The following is a 19,357-nucleotide window of genomic DNA, read 5'->3' as shown; positions in this document are numbered from 1 at the left end:
ATGTACTGCACCTGCTGTCCTGGCAAAAAGCATCTAATTTCATTTTTAAATTCATCTTCCCACTGATGGAACATTTCTACAATCCTGTCTTCCTGTAGCGTTACGTAATGACACTGCACCGTTTAATTTTCAGAGAAGAGATTTATTTTGTACACTGCATTCCTCGGTTCACGATCGGGACAGAGGTCACGTATGATCAAAACATTCTGAAAACACTGGATTTAATGTAAACAGTCACCACACAGGCCAGTTAGGTCAACCGTTACGTCATCATCAAACTCCGATCAGGAACATTTAGTTGGAACGCAACAACATTTAGTGCACAACACTGACGCACGACGATGAAACCTCTACAACAAATACACTGCCGAAGCCTGAACATGTAGCCAGGTGGGATGAAAACAGGATCGTTTTCCTCTTCTTCACAAAACTAAGAATAAAAATTTATACTTAAAACATTAGTTTACATTTATCTTTCATCAAAATATTTTTTGTGCCTTGCAGTTGAATTAAATGAGCAAATAAACCGAAGACATAGAGACCAGAGGAAATGTGAAGACGACACAGAGAAATGCACACGGAAACACTGACTCGTCATGCAGACGGGGATCTGATGGGCTTCATCTGGCTTGGTGCTGCAACTGGATCCACCCAATCTAGAAATGCATAATCGAATCATCTGTTGATCAGCACACAAATTGATCAATTTAGCTTTCTGCTGCTGAACACCACCGTACAAATATTCCCTGCACATTTACCAAAAATAAACAACGTTGTACTGTAGAGTGTAAACACCTCGGCTGCCTGAACATCTGCAGATCTGTCAAAACGTTTCACAGCAAAATACATCTAACCAGTATCTACAAATGTACACTGATGCAGAGAATATATCAAGAACATTCCAGGTATAGAAACTGAGAGGCACTAAAAGGTGTTTCGTGTAACTTGGACCACCTTTTCCTGCAGACTGGATCCCAATCGGACCCGGGCCTGAATTTGATGTTGGGAGTTGAATTTCCGTTCCAACGCTGGATGCTGTGAACATGTGAGGAGGCTGAATATTAATGCTGAACGTTTCTGTTGTAGAAAAATTAAATTAAAAACACACATCACCTTGTGCAAATTCAATGGGCAACATCAAAACCACCATCATGAGCGCATGGAGGGTTAAACATGCATTTCCACCGAAATGAACCAGGAAGAAATATGAAAATATATTCATCATCATACTTCATTCAGTTTCAGAATCTGTATCTAAAATAAAGTTAACGTCCACAATAAGACTGTAGCTTTCTTTTCTTTTTGGTTAGCACAAAATGGAAACAAGTTGATTGAAGCTAACTTTAAGATTTTAAAGAACATAGATTATTTTCATATATATATAATTTACAACAGGTAAACAGCAGAGTACGCTATATGGCATTCAGTAAGCTAATGCTTTAATGACGACTGAGGTTTAGGAGGAACATGCTGGTTCTTTGATCCGTTTGTTTTCCAGGACTGCGTTCGATCTTCCCTCGTTGTGATTAATGTCAGAGCTCAGCAGGCTGCACATGCACCGTCCCCCGACCGGGCCGCTCTCAGACTTCCCGGGACCCGGTGACACTGAGAGCAGGTCGGAGGGTATCTGGGTCTGGGCCGCCTAAATGTCCAGATCCACAGGCCGAACCTCGCCGGTTTTGTTCTCTTTCACCCACAGCTCCCTGTCTTTGGCTGGATCCATGCTCTGCAGCAGCTGGTCCACCGGCTCCACCGTCTGGAAACAAAACAGCCGTCATGCAGCTTCCTTACAGCTCAGCCTGATCCCAGTGGAGTGACGAACAGAAACTACCATGGCCTTATTACTGGGAGGAATATCCTCCAGACTCTTGGATGGACTTTGCCCAGCCATCCTTCCAGGACTTGTTCCATTTCTCCTTCCACTCAACTTTCCACTGGCAACTGATTTGTGTGCATTGCTATGATTCTAAACAATAAAAATCCTTTTATAATCTCATTGTTTAGATAAATGCGTAGATATAAACTAGAGACCAACATATTCGATGCTTATTGATGATTCTGATGTCGCTCATAAAAATCTAAAGTTTGTTTCTGGTTTATAAATTGTCGACTGTATGATGTCTTTTATGACTTTTTGTTTTTGTGTTTCTATGAGGTAAAACACTTTGAACTACTTTATTACTGAAACGTGCTATAAAAATAAACCTGATGATCTGATTGATAACCATCAAAACTAACAGAAATAAAAATTAGATTTTTTTTCACTTCAGATTTAATCTATAATATTCATAAGTTTACTTTTTGAATTGAATCTCAGTAGAGATCTACTGAGGAGTTCCAGATCGTCAAAACAAAAAGTCGTTTTTAAAACTGACTTCATGATTTAGGGAAAAAATATCCAAAGAAATGATGTGAAAAAGTCACTTAAGTAGAACCTGACTGACAACATGAAGTAGGCTTGATTTTTTAAAATAAATAAAATCATTTGATTCTGAATAAATCTTGACCCTAAGAAAAATTCAGACATTTATTCTTTTTTCTTTTGTTATGAAAACTGAATGGATGTAAAAAATGAAAAAATTCATCTTCCTGACTGATTTCTCACAGATAAGATTGATTTATTTTTGAACATTAATTCAATTTAATGTCGCTGCAACTGACTCTAACTTTCCAAAGAGGTTCATCTGAGGGTTCATGACTAAATGATCAATATTTGGTGAACAGATTTTAAGCAAATTGACCAAATTTCTACAAACTAACCTAAACATTTCTAATGTTCAGGTACAGAATGAAGAGCAGAAAACAGAAACCTGAAAGTATTTGTTACAAATAAGCTTAAATCAGGAAACAAAAATGTCAAAAACAATAAAAAATGTGTCTAAAATGGAAGTAGGAAAAGGACGCACGCTCTGGTTGAACATGTCTGTTTCGTGCCGCAGGGTGGTGTACTGACGCAGGTGCTGCTGAACCCATTCGACCCGCTCCACCTCCAGCTTCTCCAGCTCCTGCAGGGGAAACGACCCGATCAGAACCACCGAGAAGAAACGGCTGAACATTCACAAAATGATCCGACTCCCACAGGCAGACCGAGCATGACATCGTTTTCTCTCAGTAACCATGGAAACGACTTAATCAGTGACTCGAGGTTTCACTCACATTAATGAGTGAAGATTAGATGTTTGTAATGAAAACATGAGAAATGTTTTGAACCAGGAAGTGACATGTTACCATGCTGGTTGTGACCATTTCCTCAAACCACTTGGACTGAGTCTGATTGTAGAGATCCAGACATCGCATCAGATCATCTCCTGTCAACGATTACACACAAATAAAACCTCAGATTTAATAACTACTAAGTTGTTTGTATCTATAAACTGTTTCCCTTTTGTCTGTAATGCCGGTAATAACCACCAGGGGGCATCAAGAAATCACTTCTCAAAAGTGCTGCAGAGCCAGTTAAATTTAACATAAAGGTCAACTTTCTACCATTTTTATTAAAAGATTGAATTAAAACATCAGAGCAACTCAGTAAAACATGTGATCATTTCTCTGTCCTCCATTAAATCTGTTGCAAAAACAAGACCAAAGGAGTTGTTTTAGTCTTTCTAAATAAAAAAGGATCTTTTTTTTTTTTTGATTTGATATATTTAAATTTTACATATTATTCCAAACTAGCTTTGCACTAAATTTCTGACAATCAGGCCAAAGAGGCAGACACTGAAAACAAACGTTACTGATGTTTAGTTCAGGTAAATTTACCGTCACAGGTACAGGAAGACATTTCTGATGAAAATATCAAACCGTGAAGGGATTCATTTCCTTTACAACAACAGATTGATTCAGAAATTGACAACCTTTGACCTCTGACCTGCTTGTGTGGATTTCCGTCTCGCCTTTTTAATGTCCTCCTCTGTCTTGTTGCTGAGTTTGACCTCCAGCTGCTGCGTCTTCACCTCCAGATCCTTCTGCCGGTCTGCCAGGGCTTTACGAGCCTGTAACACACACACACACACACACACACACACACACACACACACTCCAGTAGATGAACTCTCAGCTAACATCTCTGCAGACCCCACACATGCTGGACACAAACTGCTTAGACTTTTATCTTCCAGCCGGCGCTTCAGAGACACTTTCTTCTCCCAGGCTGTGTCTCGGAGAAATACTCAGCTACGGTTCTAACGATTAATCAGATTAATCATGAATAATTGATTAGTGAAATAAACGTCAACTACTTCAGTAATCAATTAATCGTTAATTGGAGTATTGAGACTCAAAAGAAGTCAGAGCTCTAATTAAGCCAAAACTGATAAAAAATATTAACATTTTTGCCTAACCTTGTCTGTAAATATTTTCCAGTTTTAGCTTCACCTGGTTTAAACACTGTAAATAAAATGTTTCTTTCTAAGCGCCTTTTGCATCCAGTTATTAATAAGTGAATCTAGGTAATAATAACAGCTCTACTCTGTATTGCTCAGTCCAGTGTGAAGGTCTGATCTTCTTGAAGTTAGAAAGATTTTTAAGCTGCAGATGATCCAGTTTTGACTAAAAGAATAAAGTTAATAAAATGTTTTTATTTAAAAAAGGAACCAAACTATTTGTTCAGTTGCATCTTTTGATGTATTTCTAATTTTGTACACTAGACTGACACCAGGCATATTTGCACTAATTCAACCTCAAATATAAAACAAATATACATATTTCACAGTTATTTCTGCAGATTTCCATGAACCTTCAGAAAACTCAGTGAAGCTGCCAGACATGAAGCTTGTTTTTCTCCTGCTGGTTGAAATAACAGGAGGCCATGCGGCTGCCGCCCACCACAACATGCCGTGAAAATACCAGCAGAAAAACAGAAGCAGCTTCCATTCATGAGCTGAATCAGCAGGTGGGAGGAAGACGCAGCGAGCCGACTCTCTGCGTCCTGGTTACCTTTTCCACGCCGGCGAAGCGGCTGGCCAGCTGCTTCCTCAGGTCGGCGATGTGGTGGTCGTACTTCTTCAGGTCCTTCTTGAAGTTGTCGCCTCTGAACGTCAGCAACGGTTTCTCTACCTCCGTGTGCAGCTGCAAGAACAAAGAATGTTGTATTATAAATATGAGCTTTCTGCCTTATTAGAAATGGAGTCCTAGTCTGATCCTGAATAAACCTAAAATGCATATTAGAAATGACTCCTCAGATTAGTAATGAAATCACAATAAAACTGATTTATTGTTGCACATTTAAATAGTTTATTGTTGCATTCCAGTCTTTTAAAACCAGCTATAAACCTGATTTGATGAGTAATTTAATTCCTGGTTCCTCTATAAATGAGTAAAATCATTTTGAAGCTTTAAACTTTTGTCACTCTTTGCTAATGAGGATTAATTTTGTTTTTTGCATGATACGCCCCAAAATTGCAGAAAAGTTCAGTTATAGTTTACAATTAAATGTTTAACAGTTTGGAGTCAGAATAAATATATCCGGTAGAAATCGACCCAAACTCCACCATCTGCTCCACCTCCAGCTGCTGTGGTTCTGAGTCAAACCAACCTGTTCCCCTCCTGGCCTGTGGTGGCGCTGCATCAAGAATCACTGAAGACACCGAGAGCTACTTCCTTCTTCACCAGATGGAGACAAAGTGATTTTAGCGGTTGGAGGATTTCTCTTTAGTCTTTGGCTAAAGACGAGGAGCCATTTCTGCTGCTAGCGCTAGGCTAGCATATTAGCTTTGGTTGTATTTACCCAGAATGCCCTGAAGGACTGTCCGGCAGGACTGTGCTGTAGTCCACTTTTTAATTTCTTTATTTAATCTGAATAATGTGAGTGGATGCAGGAAATGACCTTATTGGAGAACTTGAGATGAACTTCAGCTTCATCATGGAGGCTCTTCTTCAGCTGAGTCCAGGCCTCTCCCAGAGTCCTGAGGAAACATCCGCATCATGGATGGAGTATTCATGGAATATTACTGTAAAACTCAACAACACTCTGACATATTTTTAAAATAATTTAACAATAACAATGCTGTAGGTGTTCATCCATCCGGTTTTATTATTTTGTGTAGCCAAGTGGAAAAGCATGGCTTCATGATGACCACCAGAGGGAGCTGCGTGTAGATGAGCCCTGAGCTTAACAGGTGGGCAGCGAGCAACGTGTTAGCATCGCTCACTGTGTTAGCATTGCTCACTGTGTTAGCATCGCTCACTGTGTTAGCATCGCTAGCTGTGTTAGCATCGCTAGCTGTGTTAGCATCGCTCTCTGCGTTAGCATCGCTCTCTGTTGGTCTCCCACTCACCCTTCCTCCTGCGCTGCCAGCGGACTCAGCGACAGCTTGGACAGGTTTTTGGCGTATTCTTCCTCAATCTTTATCCTGACACAGACATGAAGATGTCAGCTGACTGGACAAGAAAAACCTTCAAGACAATTTAAAAAGCAGAAGATAATGAAGCTTGTTGTGAGTTTTACAGAGTGGCTGTTTCTGTTCTCATGTTTCTGCCCTTTACCTTCACATTTACACCTGAATGACTCGGCCTCCTGCTCTTTCCCAGGCGCTAAAGGTCAGGAAGGGAAATTAGCTTGAAGGAGTCTTAACAAACACTGGCTTCCAGCTTCCAGCTTTTAGCTTTTAGCTTCCAGCTTCCAACTTCCAGTTTCCAACTTCCAGTTTCCACCTTCCAGTTCCCAGTTCCCAGTTCCCAGTTCCCAGTTTCCAGCTTGCTCAGTGTCATTTTCCACCGCAAAGAGCAGAAAGTGGAAACAAGGCCCCTTCCAACAGCTTGGATTTTTTCATTTTATCAAGTTAAAATGAAAAGTTCACTGCATTTTACTGGAGTTTATGTAAAATCATACATGGATTTTAAATGTCAGCTTTCAAATGTCTGTTTGCATTCAGCCCCAGGTTCTCTGATGCCCTTAAATAAAATCCTACCTGTTACTTTAAGGCAGATCAGGGATAAAATGTTGGAGAAGTTTAACTCAAAGTTCAGTTCTGAAACAAAAACCCAAGCAGTGAAATATCTGATCAATAATCCAGCAGCAGGAATACGACCTGAAACCTGCGAGACCTGGGCTGTAACTTTAACAAAACCAAAACACAAAATTAGAGAAGCAAAAGGCGTCTTATAGATATACTAACTGCAAAAAGATTTAACATAAACATCCAGATCTGCCAAATTAATCTGAAATGTGAGATTACGGATGATAACAGATTAAGATTAACTCCCCATCACTATGATATTCTGCAAAGAATGAGAATATTTTCCAAAATTATATCTTTTCCTCTGTTTCACAACTGTTCTGTATTCTGAGTTGGTTTATCACATAAAATTAAACATGTCAGCTGCTGGTTCTGACCTGATCCAATGTTTCAGGGGTTTTTATTAAACTCTGTATTCATTAAAACGTCTCTGTTCCGCTGAGGGAACATTTCTGTGCCTCATGAATTCAGCTCTACCTCTCGTGGATGAACTCCGCCATCTCCTTCTGCAGCTGTTTCCCCTTCAGCTGCTTCTGCAGCAGAACCTCGAAGCCCGTGACGTGGGCGGCCCCCTGCGGGTCCTTCCTGTCGGCCTGCGGACAGAGCAGAGCACCTGCTGCATGAGCGGAGCGGCGGCCCGCGGAGCATCACGGGATTGGTCACAGGTGAGTCAGAAACGACGAGGAGCTGTGATTCATTCTGACTGAGAGGCCGCGCGTCGGCGTTCACACGTCGGCCGCTGAGGGCCGCACTCTCATGTCAAACATGTTTGGATGGCCAACATTTGGCAGCCATGTTGTTTTCGGTGACAGCGCGCGTGGCGTCAGGTCAGCGAACGGACAGGAAGTCATCAGGAGGAGGAAACGCCGCGTTTCAATCAGAGATCTGATTTATTAAAGGTTAAAACAGTAAAATCAGATGAAAACTGTTTACATGCAGAAACCGTGGATATAATCCACTTTAATCTGCATTAGGCTACAGAGATTCTTTCAAACAAAAACTGTTAATGGTTGTGAAATTTAATTTTTGAGATAAAATGTGTTTTGTTGGAGAAGAAAAAAAGACACTTGCAGCAAATTGATATCAGTTTCAGGCTGAGCAGTTCCAGCAGTGAGTCACGTCATGGATTAGCTGATCTGTGGAGAATCAATCCACTCAGCTGGATTATCGGCTCCTCATCTCTTAACCCAAACACGATGATATGAGGGCTTATGCCTCCAATAATAATCTGTTAAAAAATAACAGCAACTTCTACAAACAAGTTATTTTAATACAAAGCAACACAGTGAGTAAGATTTTTATGATTGCTTGTAGGATATTAGACTTTTTCTCAGGAGACACGTGGATTTTCTGTCAGATTTAGCTCTAAACTTTGACTAGGCCGTAGAAAATGTTTAATTTTCCGCTGCATTTTGTTGTTGATTCAGATCTTCAGTAGATTTCTGAAGGTTTTAGTTTGAAACTAAATGATATTATAATTATTTCGAGGTGTTCAGGATTTAAGCGTCTAATTCCAACTGACGAACAGTAACTCCAGAGCATGATGCTGCCACTAAACATGAAAGACGTCAGTGGAAACCTGACTGGGAAGATGCAGCGATTAATTATTTTATGTTTTTTATTTTTATGATGTAACCATTTCTGTTACAGAAAAAAACTAAAGTGTAAAATTGGCAGAGGATAAAAAATAATTTCTCCTGCTGCCTTTGTAAAATAATCATTAAATAAATTATTATGTTGTTACAGTTCAGTTCTGATGTTGATATTTATTTTTATGTTTTTTTTAGTTTCACTTTTCTTCTTTTTTACATATTACCAGTCTCTCCTCTGGTTATAGATGTTAAAATCTGAGCTTATTGTTGATCCTGTGGTGAAGATGTGATGATCTCTAAGCAGCTCATATTTACTGTCGGCCTGCGGACAGAGCAACTGGAGGTTTTAACTGGGAGCTGTGGGTGTGAATCAGGCCATCAGTTGCTGCTGTGATGTTCACACACACAGAGCTGAAGTTAAGTGGAGAAACGCTAAATTAGGCAGAAATGGAGCGAAGCAGCTGCTGCGGCTCAGTTTTCAGCTGACTTCCTTCCAGGTTTCTATATCGGGAACGGCCTGGACCAGAAACTCACCCAGAAATAATCGCAGTAGCTCCATTCGTTGGGCTTGAGGAGCTGCTGCTCCGGACCTTCTCCTGGCAGCGGGAACGTCACACAGTTTATCTGCAACCACACAAGCAAACATCAGGCTGGACACAGACTCCTGAAGGTCATGCTGCTGAGGAGCCAAAGGTCACAATGAGAGTGATGACCTGAGGGAGCCACAGAAACGTTTCTGCACAGTCCGCCTGAGTCCAGCTTCCTTGCTCTGCAGCATCTTCAGTTATTCTTGCAGCTGCAATTATGTAATGCTGCCATCTGGGATCCTCCTTCCCCCCAACACCCTCAACCCGGCATGTCAGGCTGGGACATGCAGACGGGATGCTTCACCCACAAACACGCAGAAACTCCCTGATTCACCGTGTTTACAGCCAATACTCTGCCGCACCGCGCTGCTGCTGCTACTGTAGCTGCTGCTGCTGATGTAGCAGCTGCTGCAGCTGCTGCTGCTGCTGCTTCAGCTGCTGCTGCTACTGTAGCTGCTGCTGCTGATGTAGCAGCTGCTGCAGCTGCTGCTGCTTCAGCTGCTGCTGCTGCTGCTGCTGCTGCTGCTGCTTCAGCTGCTGCTGCTGCTGATGTAGCAGCTGCTGCAGCTGCTGCTGCTGCGCCACCTAGAGACAAACTCAGCCCAGCTGCTTTCATCTTCTGCTCACATCTCAGATTAAATCTCAACAGGGATTTTTTCAAACAGAGTTCTGTGTTTACTGAAACGCTAATATTTGAAAGCTGGAGAGATGGCTTACTTAAAAAGCAAAACATTCCCACTGAGGGCATCAGAGAGGAAGCGAAGCTGATTTAAAAGCAGCAGAAGCAACAAAAAATCTGAGATAATTTCGATTTGAATGCGTCTCGTCGACATGTCCTCCCAGCTCAGCAGGAAATCTTCACTGAGCTCCTCAGACATCAGATCATCATCAACTGAACTCATGCAGAGAACATTTATTATCCACAGGAGCACAGTGGAGGTTCTAGACAGGCCTAGTCAAAGCCCACGTGAAAAGACAAAGTCAGGTCAGAAATATCCCCTTTAAGCCAGAAACCAACCCACACAACTAAACTATTTGATTTATCAGATAAACTTTGTTGTTTTTAAAATCAACTTTTAATTTTACCTTATAAAATAAATAGTAAATAAAAAAGCTGAAACTGTTTTGTTCTGGTGGAAACCGTTTGAAACGTGAATCAGGAAGCTTGTGTCAGATTTCTGGAAGCTAAAACTCTCAGAGTTTACTTTACAAACAGCAGATAATTTATGGTATTTAAAGCTGCAGATTTTCTCCACCACTCAGTAAAACCCTCAGACGTTTCTGAGGTGCTTCTGCTGCCATCAATGTTGAAAGTGTCGTCATTTTGTAGATTTATTATAATCTCATCAGCAGAAGCGCTGGTGAAACGTCTCTCCTCTCTGCTCTGAGAACCAGCAGCTGATCTGTTAACAGCATCTGCTGTTTGTCACAATGAGGGAAGCGTTAACGCTGCTTTGTGCAGAACATTAAACTTCGTTAGATATGAGCTAATTATCTATTATAATTAGCTCATTATCTCTCCTCCTTGCTGCAGGTAAACAGTAAAGGATGATTAGGTACTAATGTTTGTTTGGTTTCCAGCAGCTGTATTACAGGATCTTTGGTTCTGATCTCTGCAGCTTTTTCACAGATGAAGGGAAGATTCACAAACACAGCAGAGATCATCCGGCCTGTTATGTAAGTGTTGATATAAAGAGGAAACACGCAGAGCTGCGATCTGAAGCAGCGGCGGAGTGATGTACCGACCGGGCGCCTTGTTCATTTTCTGCCTCAGAGATCACACTGATTGTCATGGCTCCAGATTTTCTATTACACAGCCTCAGCATCCATCAGCAGCGCTGCTTCCTACACTGAGCCGCTCGTCTGCCTAACTTGTTCCTTTATGGCCCGTTATTGTGGCGCTGCGGGGGGCTGGGATTAAATATTAATCCAGATTACCTTTGTGACCCAGCGTGTAACAGATCCGCCCAAAAACTCTGGATGCTGCTGCAGCTTTTCATGTTTGAGCAAAGCAGCTTTGTTTGGCCAGTGGGAACATTTTGTCTTCACTCAGCGTTTCTGAGCTGTGAGCCTCAGGTGAGCGAAGCTGCTGCTTCTTACATGTTTCACTTCTGGTTCATTTGCTGAATAGAGAAGAAAATCATGACAGAGTCGTGAAGGAAATGGCCCGTGAGAAATGTAAAAGACGATGTGTTGGCAGCCATTTCTGAGCAGGAATTTCAGCAGACGAGGTTCAGGAAACTCTGCTACTGTTGCTAAGCAACAAATTACTTTGTGGTAAAATATCCCCTCCACAAATGTACCTTCAGTAACAAAGCAACTAAACTGCAAACGGGATGGTTTCTGGTTTCAGTACTGAGACTGGCACACTGTGGATGAGGCAAAACATTACGACCACTGACAGGAAGGAAGGACTCTGCTCATGTCCTCTCAGTGACGCCTGGAACAGCAAGTGAACATTTTGTCCTCTGTGTGACTGAGTTGGAGGCAGGAACAACGGCCATTCAACTGGGTCTCACCGAGTCCAGAGCCGAGGGATTTTCTCTGGTCTGTCTGTGAAGAGTCCAAGAAATGAACCCAGATGCTCAGGTTGGGTCCGTCTCCTCTGTGTTCCTCACTGTATCTCAGAAATCTGTCGCTGGATTTGTTCCTTCGGTTCTGTCGTAATTGATAGAAAGTTTAATATCTCAAGGTTTCACTATAGAATTATAAATTTTCCAACTCCTTTGTTCTCGTTACGGATTGAAAATGGTGGCTGATGATGTTGACTGAGGCATAAATCCAACAGGAAATCACCGAATCCAGTCTGGCGCCAGTCAGTTTTCCCATCTCGTTCCGTCCCCGAGGTGGTTCTAAAGAATGTTGAGGAACCACACTGGATCCCAAACGAAGACTGATCTGCCAGTGGAAGAGCTGCTAAAAGCCGCCATGATGAAGGAGCTGTTGAGTCTTTGACTGAGGAAAGTTTTAGGAAACACCAGAATCTGCTGCTAACGTCACGGATCCAGGCAGACCAGAGCTCCTTCAGCGATCCGGATGCATCAGCTCACTGCATAATTTACTGCACACAAACGCTAAAGCAGTTTGGTTATGGTGTGAACATGATCTGACCTTGATCCGGATCCAGACAGCTGCCAGGTCTCACCAACAAGATGTCCACTGATTTATGTTGCAGCAAACAAACGAGCTAATGATGATTTAAAGACGGTTCTTCAGAACCATTACTCCTCACTCACATACGTTTTGGGAACCAAAGGGAAACATCTGACCAGCAGAGACTGAATCTTCTTTTTCTGTGTGGAAAGAAACTGAACCAAGTGAACAAAGTGAACAAACTCAACAATAGATTCCTACCAATGTGAGAAAAAACCCTGAGACTGTTTGGTGCCAACCAGAAGGAGACTGCAGCCTCTCCGCTCGTCATGGTTGGTTAGCAGCTGTTTCTACAGCTAATATCACCTTTAGATTGTTAAAGTGTTTCTGAATGTAACTACACTGAGTTCATGCCAAGAGCCTGGCATGAAGGACGGACATGGGGACAAACTGGTCCTGTACGGTGGAGGAGTCAGGATGCTGTGGGCTCAATTTTTCTCCTTGAAACACAAAAACATGATGAGCTTTGATACTAAACACAAAATGTTTCAGAAACAAATTGTGAAGAAATCCTGTGGATTGAGAGGAAGAGCCAGGAATCTGGACGCAGAGGAATATGAGTCGACCTGTCAGATTATAGGAGGCGTGTTGTAAGAAGAGCCCAGAACTGATGATTTGGTGAGGAAACTCTGGATTGTCCCCAACTCAGTAAATATAGTTACTTATTAACGGTTTCATCATTGTTAGGTGTTGAAGGTACAGGACGTTCTACTAACAACGTGGTTCTTCTGTTTAATTTGAATACAGATTTTAATCCTCAGTCCATCCTCAGCTGACACTGACAGATCCTCATTACTTCCTTCCAGTTTTCGCCTCTGCCTTTTTTCCCAGAATGCATCAACAGGTTGAGCCGAACGCCGACGGTGGTGAAAGCTGAAGCTCCGTCAGACGATTCGCCCGCTGAAGGTGAAAACAAGGTTGCAGAGCAGCCGCTTCCCTCTGATGTGTGAAGAATCCTGCACGGGTCCATTTCGCCATCCGTCATGGATGTGTGCGTCTCCATGACGACTGGCTGGGTTGTGCAATGACAGTTTCTCTGTGGTGAACAGAAAGAAACCTCTGGAGATTGACTCGTTATCACCTGTTTTCCTCCAGATGAGGACGGACGGGTCTGGATCAGACCGGCCCAAACGCCGTGGCGTCTCCATCCTTCTCCTTTTGTTGTTTTCCGTCTGAACAGCCGATAATCAGTGCTTTTGCCTTTGTCACCATGGAAACTGGACTTGCTGCATCCCTCGCAGGTCTGGGGGATTTTTTTCTTTCACAATGCCCGTCCACAGCGGTCAGCCGAACATAAGGCAGAACCCACACCTCACCCTCCCACCGATCCCCATTACAGGCTGGGAGGTTACATAACCTGCTGCTCTGTCTGAAGGTCTGGAGACAAACAGAACCTCTCAGAAACCAGTCCGGCTCTGGAGCCTCTGGGCTTCCAGCCTCACCTGCACTGGTTTTATCTGAAGCCCTTCAACTGGACAAACGAACGAACCCCAGAAGGGAGAAACAGTCAGAGATCAGTTTACCTGACAGGCACTAAAAATACCACCAGCTTCTGCAGCAGCTTTTTGTTCCTCGACTAAAAACATGGATGAGGGTCTTCAGGGTTTAAATTCACATTTGATCACCTTTCAATCAGTCAAACACAAATTAAATGATGGGGAACCCCAGATCTGCGTTGCTCCTTAAAGGCTCATCATGGGATGTCAACAGATGAGAGGAAAATGAAACCAGAGCAGGAGATAGGGGCTCGGTTCGGGTCTGGAGTACTCACTGTGATCTTGGTCTCTTTGACCTCGGTGATCTGCCTCTTGGCCGGCGACACGGAGCCGGGGGGCTGCGGGGCGAGACAGGACGGATCATCAAAACTCTCCTCTGTGTCAAAGCTGGCTTCCATCATCATCCCGCTCACCTCCTCCTGCTCTGCTCTGCTCTGGGAAAGCCTCGCTCCGCTCTTTCCCTCCACACACACACACACACACACACACCGAGGCTGCCTTCCAGTCTCACACGCTGCAGCGCGACTGGAGAGGAGCGGAGTCGTGTTGTGGGGAGGGGGAGAGGGATGCTGAGGAGGAGGAGGGCTGCAGAGGGAATGTGACGAAGTCTAGCCTCCGGTTAAGCTGCTGTCACTAAAGTTTAAGGGAAGGAAAATCTCCCCCAGCGCCCAGATCTCCAGCACCTTGCCTCCGCCACGCGCCGCCCCTTATGGAAGTAGAGACCACTGAGCTGCAGGTGCTGGAGAAAAGGATCTTTGTAGCACTGGTGACTGAGGCTGGGTGTGTTTGAGCTCCTGAAGGGTTAAACGTGACGCTGGAAGACGTAATGTGCTTTTCCTTTCCTGCACTGACCTAACATCCTGACCCAAACACAGAGGAGCGAGCAACGCCTCACCTTTGCCATGCAAAACATGGCGGCCGGCCGCTCCTACCGCCACATGCCCAGAGTGTCCGCCGATCCGACTTCCCGCCTTTCCCAACGTGAAATCTGACTTCGGTCGTCCTGTTTACCAGCAGACTCTGCCATGTGGAGCCTAAACTTCAGCCGCCCGACTGTCCGTCCATCGATTCTCCTGCTTGTGACGGCACGGCGTGGCCTCAGCGTGGGGGGAGTCGGTCACGAGGGTTGGCATGAATCGGTGTTGGCCCGGGTTCCTGTGAGCAGCGGGAGCGGCCCTGCTCAGAGCGGCTGCTGAGATCCGAAAGGCTTTTCAAAGACGAGCTGCTCTGATGATTTATGCTGAAGGTTGGAAACGTTGAGCAGTGTTAATGAAATAAATCCTAATTTTCTCGACTTCCTCTCCACAATAAATACAAATAAAAGTCTTTCTGAAGAGCCTGGAGCGAGACGCTAAGTTCTTCTCAGGATTTTATTTTGCAGGCATCCCTTCGTATCATGCAGTGCAGACGACTTGGTTCCCCAGGAAGTTGACCTGATGTTGATGCTGATGAGGGAAATGACTCAAACTGGTGCACCTTGTAGGAAGACATTTATATTCTGAAGGTGAAATAAAATGTTTGGTTTTCTTCCACCTTACAAATGAAGTTCAGACCATAAATCTACAGAATCCTAAACCTAAAGCATTCTGTGAACATAACCTACATTCATTTTTTAAACAGTTTTCTTTATTGATGAATAACATCGATGAGACACATCGTAACTGAAGATGCTCCAGACAAACTGACGTTACCTGTTTACAGGATGCAGGGTTGTTGTTCCTCTCCAGGGATCTGCTGGTCTTTGTGCTGCTGCTGCATCTGCTGGCTAAAAAAACCAAACATAGATTATTTATGAATGTAAGGCTCAGAGTTATGTGACCGCTCACTCAAATCAAACCGTGAGCGGCCATTCAGGCTTCACCACAACATTTCTCCTTTGTGTTTAAATTGATGCACTCAGCAATTATAGTAACTATTAGATGGTAATTAGAGCTGTGACTTTAATACATTAATTTCAATTATTTAATCAAATTAATCTGTAGGAGTTATAAAGCTTTAACATAATCAATCACTTCTTTACCTACAAAAGTCCTGAGCTGGAACCTTTGTTGCATGTTTCTGGTACAGCCGTAAATCTGACGCACAAGCTACATCCGCTAACAACGAAGCAGCTTCTCTCTGGTCCCGATCAGATCGATTCTGCTTCTAAACGATCTGATTGGATGCTGGAAATGACTATTGTTGTGTTGAAGATAGTTAAAATGAGTTTAACTATCAGAGAAGCTATGCTAGCCTAAAATAGCATCTCAAAGCTAAACAAGTAGCAGCTAATGCTAATGTTGACGTCCACAGTCCAGATTTCCAAAGAAACTACATGAATGATCAGAACTTCCTGAAAATCTGGAAAGATGAACTTTAGTCTAATCTGATTACAAACCATAAATATACATTTTGCTTATTTTGTCAAAATAGAGTTTTCAATTAAAATGTGAAAACTAATTATACAGAAAAATACTGACAAAAAATATATTTTACTACAGAATTAACATCCAGTCCAACAATAACAGCCACGTCTTCATCTGGTTTTATTCTAAACCAAAAACACTAAATGTTTGTTTTCCTGCAGTGGATCTAAAGATGAAGATAATAAACCTGGTAGGAATTAGAGAACTGGCTCATTTATGAAGCCATTTCTCTGGGTCCCTGTTTGTTTACTTCCTGCTCTTACATCACATCCTGTGTTAGAAACGTTCCCAACAGCCTGCAGCGCTCTCTGCTCCGTGAATGGAGCCTGGCTTCGTCCTGCAGCCTCCGTGGCGGTTCCCCTCCATCCTGGTGATTCATGACCTGTCCAGTCGCTGCTCATCAGCCCGGCCCGTTCCCAGCTGAAGGCAACCCAGAACCAAGGCCGCCCAGCTCCGCTGCAGGGAGCCGCAGGCTGCAGCCAGACCACAGACTCGGATCGTTATCACTTCGCTTACAGGAGCAATGAGAAACCCATGACTTCACTTAACCTCCGTCAGCATCGCAGTAAATGAAGGTTTTTCTGACACAAGCCGCTCTGCTCAAAAGATCCTTCAATGAATATCAGATGAATTGTCAGTTTTAAGGTTTTTGGATGTTTCTGGATGTTTGCTTCTATTCACACAGAACAGGAGGAAACCGGACCTGCTCTTTCTGATCCCTATTACTCAGGAATTCACTCGTTTAATGAGCAGAAAGACTTTCAGGTTATTTCCTTTTCCTTCGCCGGAGAGAAGCTGAAGTAAAATCCAGGAATCTTAACGACCCAGGAAGGTTTATGTTGGGAAGCTGGAGTTTTGGTTTCTGTGGGGCTGCTTTTCTTGTCTCTAGTTATCCACTAGATGGAGCCAGGAAGCTGTGTTGTCCAGAGGGCGGTCTCAGGTGTTCAGCCATCACACCTGCAGCCTATCTGTCATCAGCCAGTGTTTAAGAGAAGCCTGTCACCAGTCCTTCGATGCCTGAGTGTTGCCGTTCATGGTACTCTGTGCCCCTCAGTGTGTGCTCTCGCTGAGTTTTCTAAGTGTTTTACTCAAGCCTCCCTTGTGTTTTCCTTGTAGGTTCTCAGCGGCTGTTACCTTTGTGCCTTATGAGTTTTATCGTTTCACCTCCAAGATTCTTCATAAAGAAACCCCTGGTTCATAAATCCCTACGACTGGTTCTTCTGGCTGTTCAAGTCTGTGCTACAACCTGTCCGCCCTCCAATGAAGTACAACTAACAAACCCTCATCACCGCCCATTCTCTCTGGATCTCCTGGCTTCAGTTCCAACCCCACCTGGACCCGGCACTCACCCTAGAAACCAAGTTCCAGCACCAGCAGAATACCTCCCCCTGGTGGATCAGTTCCATTTCACTAGTAAGGTCTCCTATTATTCTCTTTTTCACCTTCAGTGCTACTTACTCACCTCTCATCTACTCCATCCTCAGACTCCAGATCTCCAGCTGTCCCATACCCCGGGCAAAGAAGATACATTCAAACTCTTTTTACAATAAACTTTATTTAACTGACATTCTCTGTATCCTGAAGTGTATTCTGCATGTGGGTCAAAAAGATTAGCCTCAAATTATGACAGTTTACAGCCGGACCAAAGAAACAGTGGATGCCTGTTCTAATTCACCAGGATGGGAGGTTGATCTGCAGCCCGGCAGAACCTCTGCAGCCCGGCAGAACCTCTGCAGCCCGGCAGAACCTCTGCATCCCGGCAGAACCTCTGCATCCCGGCAGAACCTCTGCAGCCCGGCAGAACCTCTGCAGCCCGGCAGAACCTCTGCAGCCACGCAGAACCTCTGCAGGATGGCAGAACCTCTGCATCCCAGCAGAACCTCCTCAGCCAGGCAGAACCTCTGCATCCCAGCAGAACCTCTGCATCCAGGCAGAACCTCTGCATCCCAGCAGAACCTCTGCATCCCAGCAGAACCTCTGCATCCCAGCAGAACCTCTGCAGCCAGGCAGAACCTCTGCAGCCACGCAGAACCTCTGCAGGATGGCAGAACCTCTGCAGGATGGCAGAACCTCCTCAGCCAGGTTTGGATGCAGGAAGAGTTTTGTGTTTTAAAAACCTCATTAAAGTCACTTCTAGATCACTGCAGTTTCTTCAGGCTGTACATCTCTACACTAAGCAGGTGAACAGGAAACTGGGAATAAATCGGTTTAAAAATGAATCAGTTTAACGAGAAGAAACATCAAAAATAAGCAACATTTTCATAAATCTGATTTTTCCACCTTCAGATTGGAGCAAACTGTTTCAGGAAGTCCTGATCGTTCATGGAGCTTCTTTAGACGCTAACATTAGCGTTAGCTGCTATATATTAGCATTCAGATGCTATTTTAGCCTTGAATAGCTTCACTGTTTGGCTAACTCCTTTTAGCACAAATTAAACACAACAATAATCTTTTCCAGCGTCCAATCAGATGGTTTAGAGGTGGAAATTAACCCTCTGTGGACCAGAGAGAAGCAGCTTCATCGTCCATCGCTGTTAGCCATGGTAAATTATATATTTTTAATTAGTTGGCTATTTTTTTACCACTTTTTGTTTCTGTTTCTGATTACCTCTATGTTTTAATCTATTTTTTACAGTATTTTCAGATTTTCATGCTGCTCCCACAGCAGTGGTTTCATTTACACTCGCCTGAGTTTTATTATCCTGCCCAGCATTTTATCCTCCCTGTTCAGTCACTTCTTTTGTCAGATCCTCTTTATTAAACCACTTCACCTCCATCCTGGACCTCCTGCTTGTGTTCGGACCTAAAGGCTCCACATTCCTGACATACTGATGTGAACTGATGCTGTGTTCAGTCGCCTGCTTCCTGACGGCGTTTTGTTCTGGAGGTTCCTGTTAGTCCGGAGCAGCCGCTCTGATCCCGTCAGTAAACTCTTCCTCTGTCAGCAGCGATGCTCGTGTCTGACTAAACGCTGACAAACCCCCTGCAGCCGGCTGCGTCCGTCCGCTCCTTCCTCCTCAGCCAGCAGGAGGAGGAAAACCATCTGCTCTCTGACTCCGATGGCCGGCTGAGCAGAGATGCTGCCGGTGCCGAACCGTAACGAGCCTCTTGTTGAGATTTCTCCTCCAGTTGTGTTCACAGGGTTACTGGGATTTATTGAGTTGTGTC

General features: G+C 43.7%; 1 protein-coding gene and 1 long non-coding RNA gene across 5 annotated transcripts; one reads left to right on the top strand and one right to left on the bottom strand.

Annotated features, from left to right (window-relative positions):
• Positions 1–121: 121 nt before the first annotated feature.
• gas7a (growth arrest-specific 7a) lies at positions 122–15,273 on the bottom strand. 3 transcript variants are annotated; one of them, XM_028041421.1, is made up of 11 exons: positions 14,680–15,273; positions 14,060–14,122; positions 9,083–9,172; positions 7,434–7,549; positions 6,276–6,350; positions 5,825–5,903; positions 4,936–5,067; positions 3,869–3,992; positions 3,229–3,308; positions 2,907–3,005; positions 122–1,756 (listed from the first exon to the last, which is right to left on the bottom strand). In XM_028041421.1, exons 1-11 carry the CDS (start codon positions 14,695–14,697, stop codon positions 1,643–1,645), a joined length of 990 nt encoding a protein of 329 aa, XP_027897222.1. In that variant the 5' UTR covers positions 14,698–15,273; the 3' UTR covers positions 122–1,642. The 3 variants fall into 3 exon arrangements, with proteins under 3 accessions (XP_027897222.1, XP_027897223.1, XP_027897221.1); XM_028041422.1 differs by lacking the exon at positions 14,060–14,122 and having other exon boundaries at positions 14,680–15,271; XM_028041420.1 differs by lacking the exon at positions 14,680–15,273 and having other exon boundaries at positions 14,060–14,660.
• LOC114159450 (uncharacterized) lies at positions 5,401–17,756 on the top strand. Of its 2 annotated transcripts, XR_003598585.1 has the most exons (4): positions 5,401–5,412; positions 17,022–17,225; positions 17,306–17,602; positions 17,674–17,756. It is a non-coding gene; the product is annotated as an uncharacterized LOC114159450 (long non-coding RNA). The 2 variants fall into 2 exon arrangements; XR_003598584.1 differs by having other exon boundaries at positions 17,022–17,602.
• The last annotated feature ends 1,601 nt before the right edge of the window (positions 17,757–19,357 follow it).

Source organism: Xiphophorus couchianus, chromosome 16 (assembly GCF_001444195.1).
Source record: "Xiphophorus couchianus chromosome 16, X_couchianus-1.0, whole genome shotgun sequence".
Taxonomy (NCBI): domain Eukaryota; kingdom Metazoa; phylum Chordata; class Actinopteri; order Cyprinodontiformes; family Poeciliidae; genus Xiphophorus; species Xiphophorus couchianus.
The sequence above is the reverse complement of the archived record's forward strand: the minus strand, read 5'-3'. Positions and strand labels throughout refer to the sequence as shown.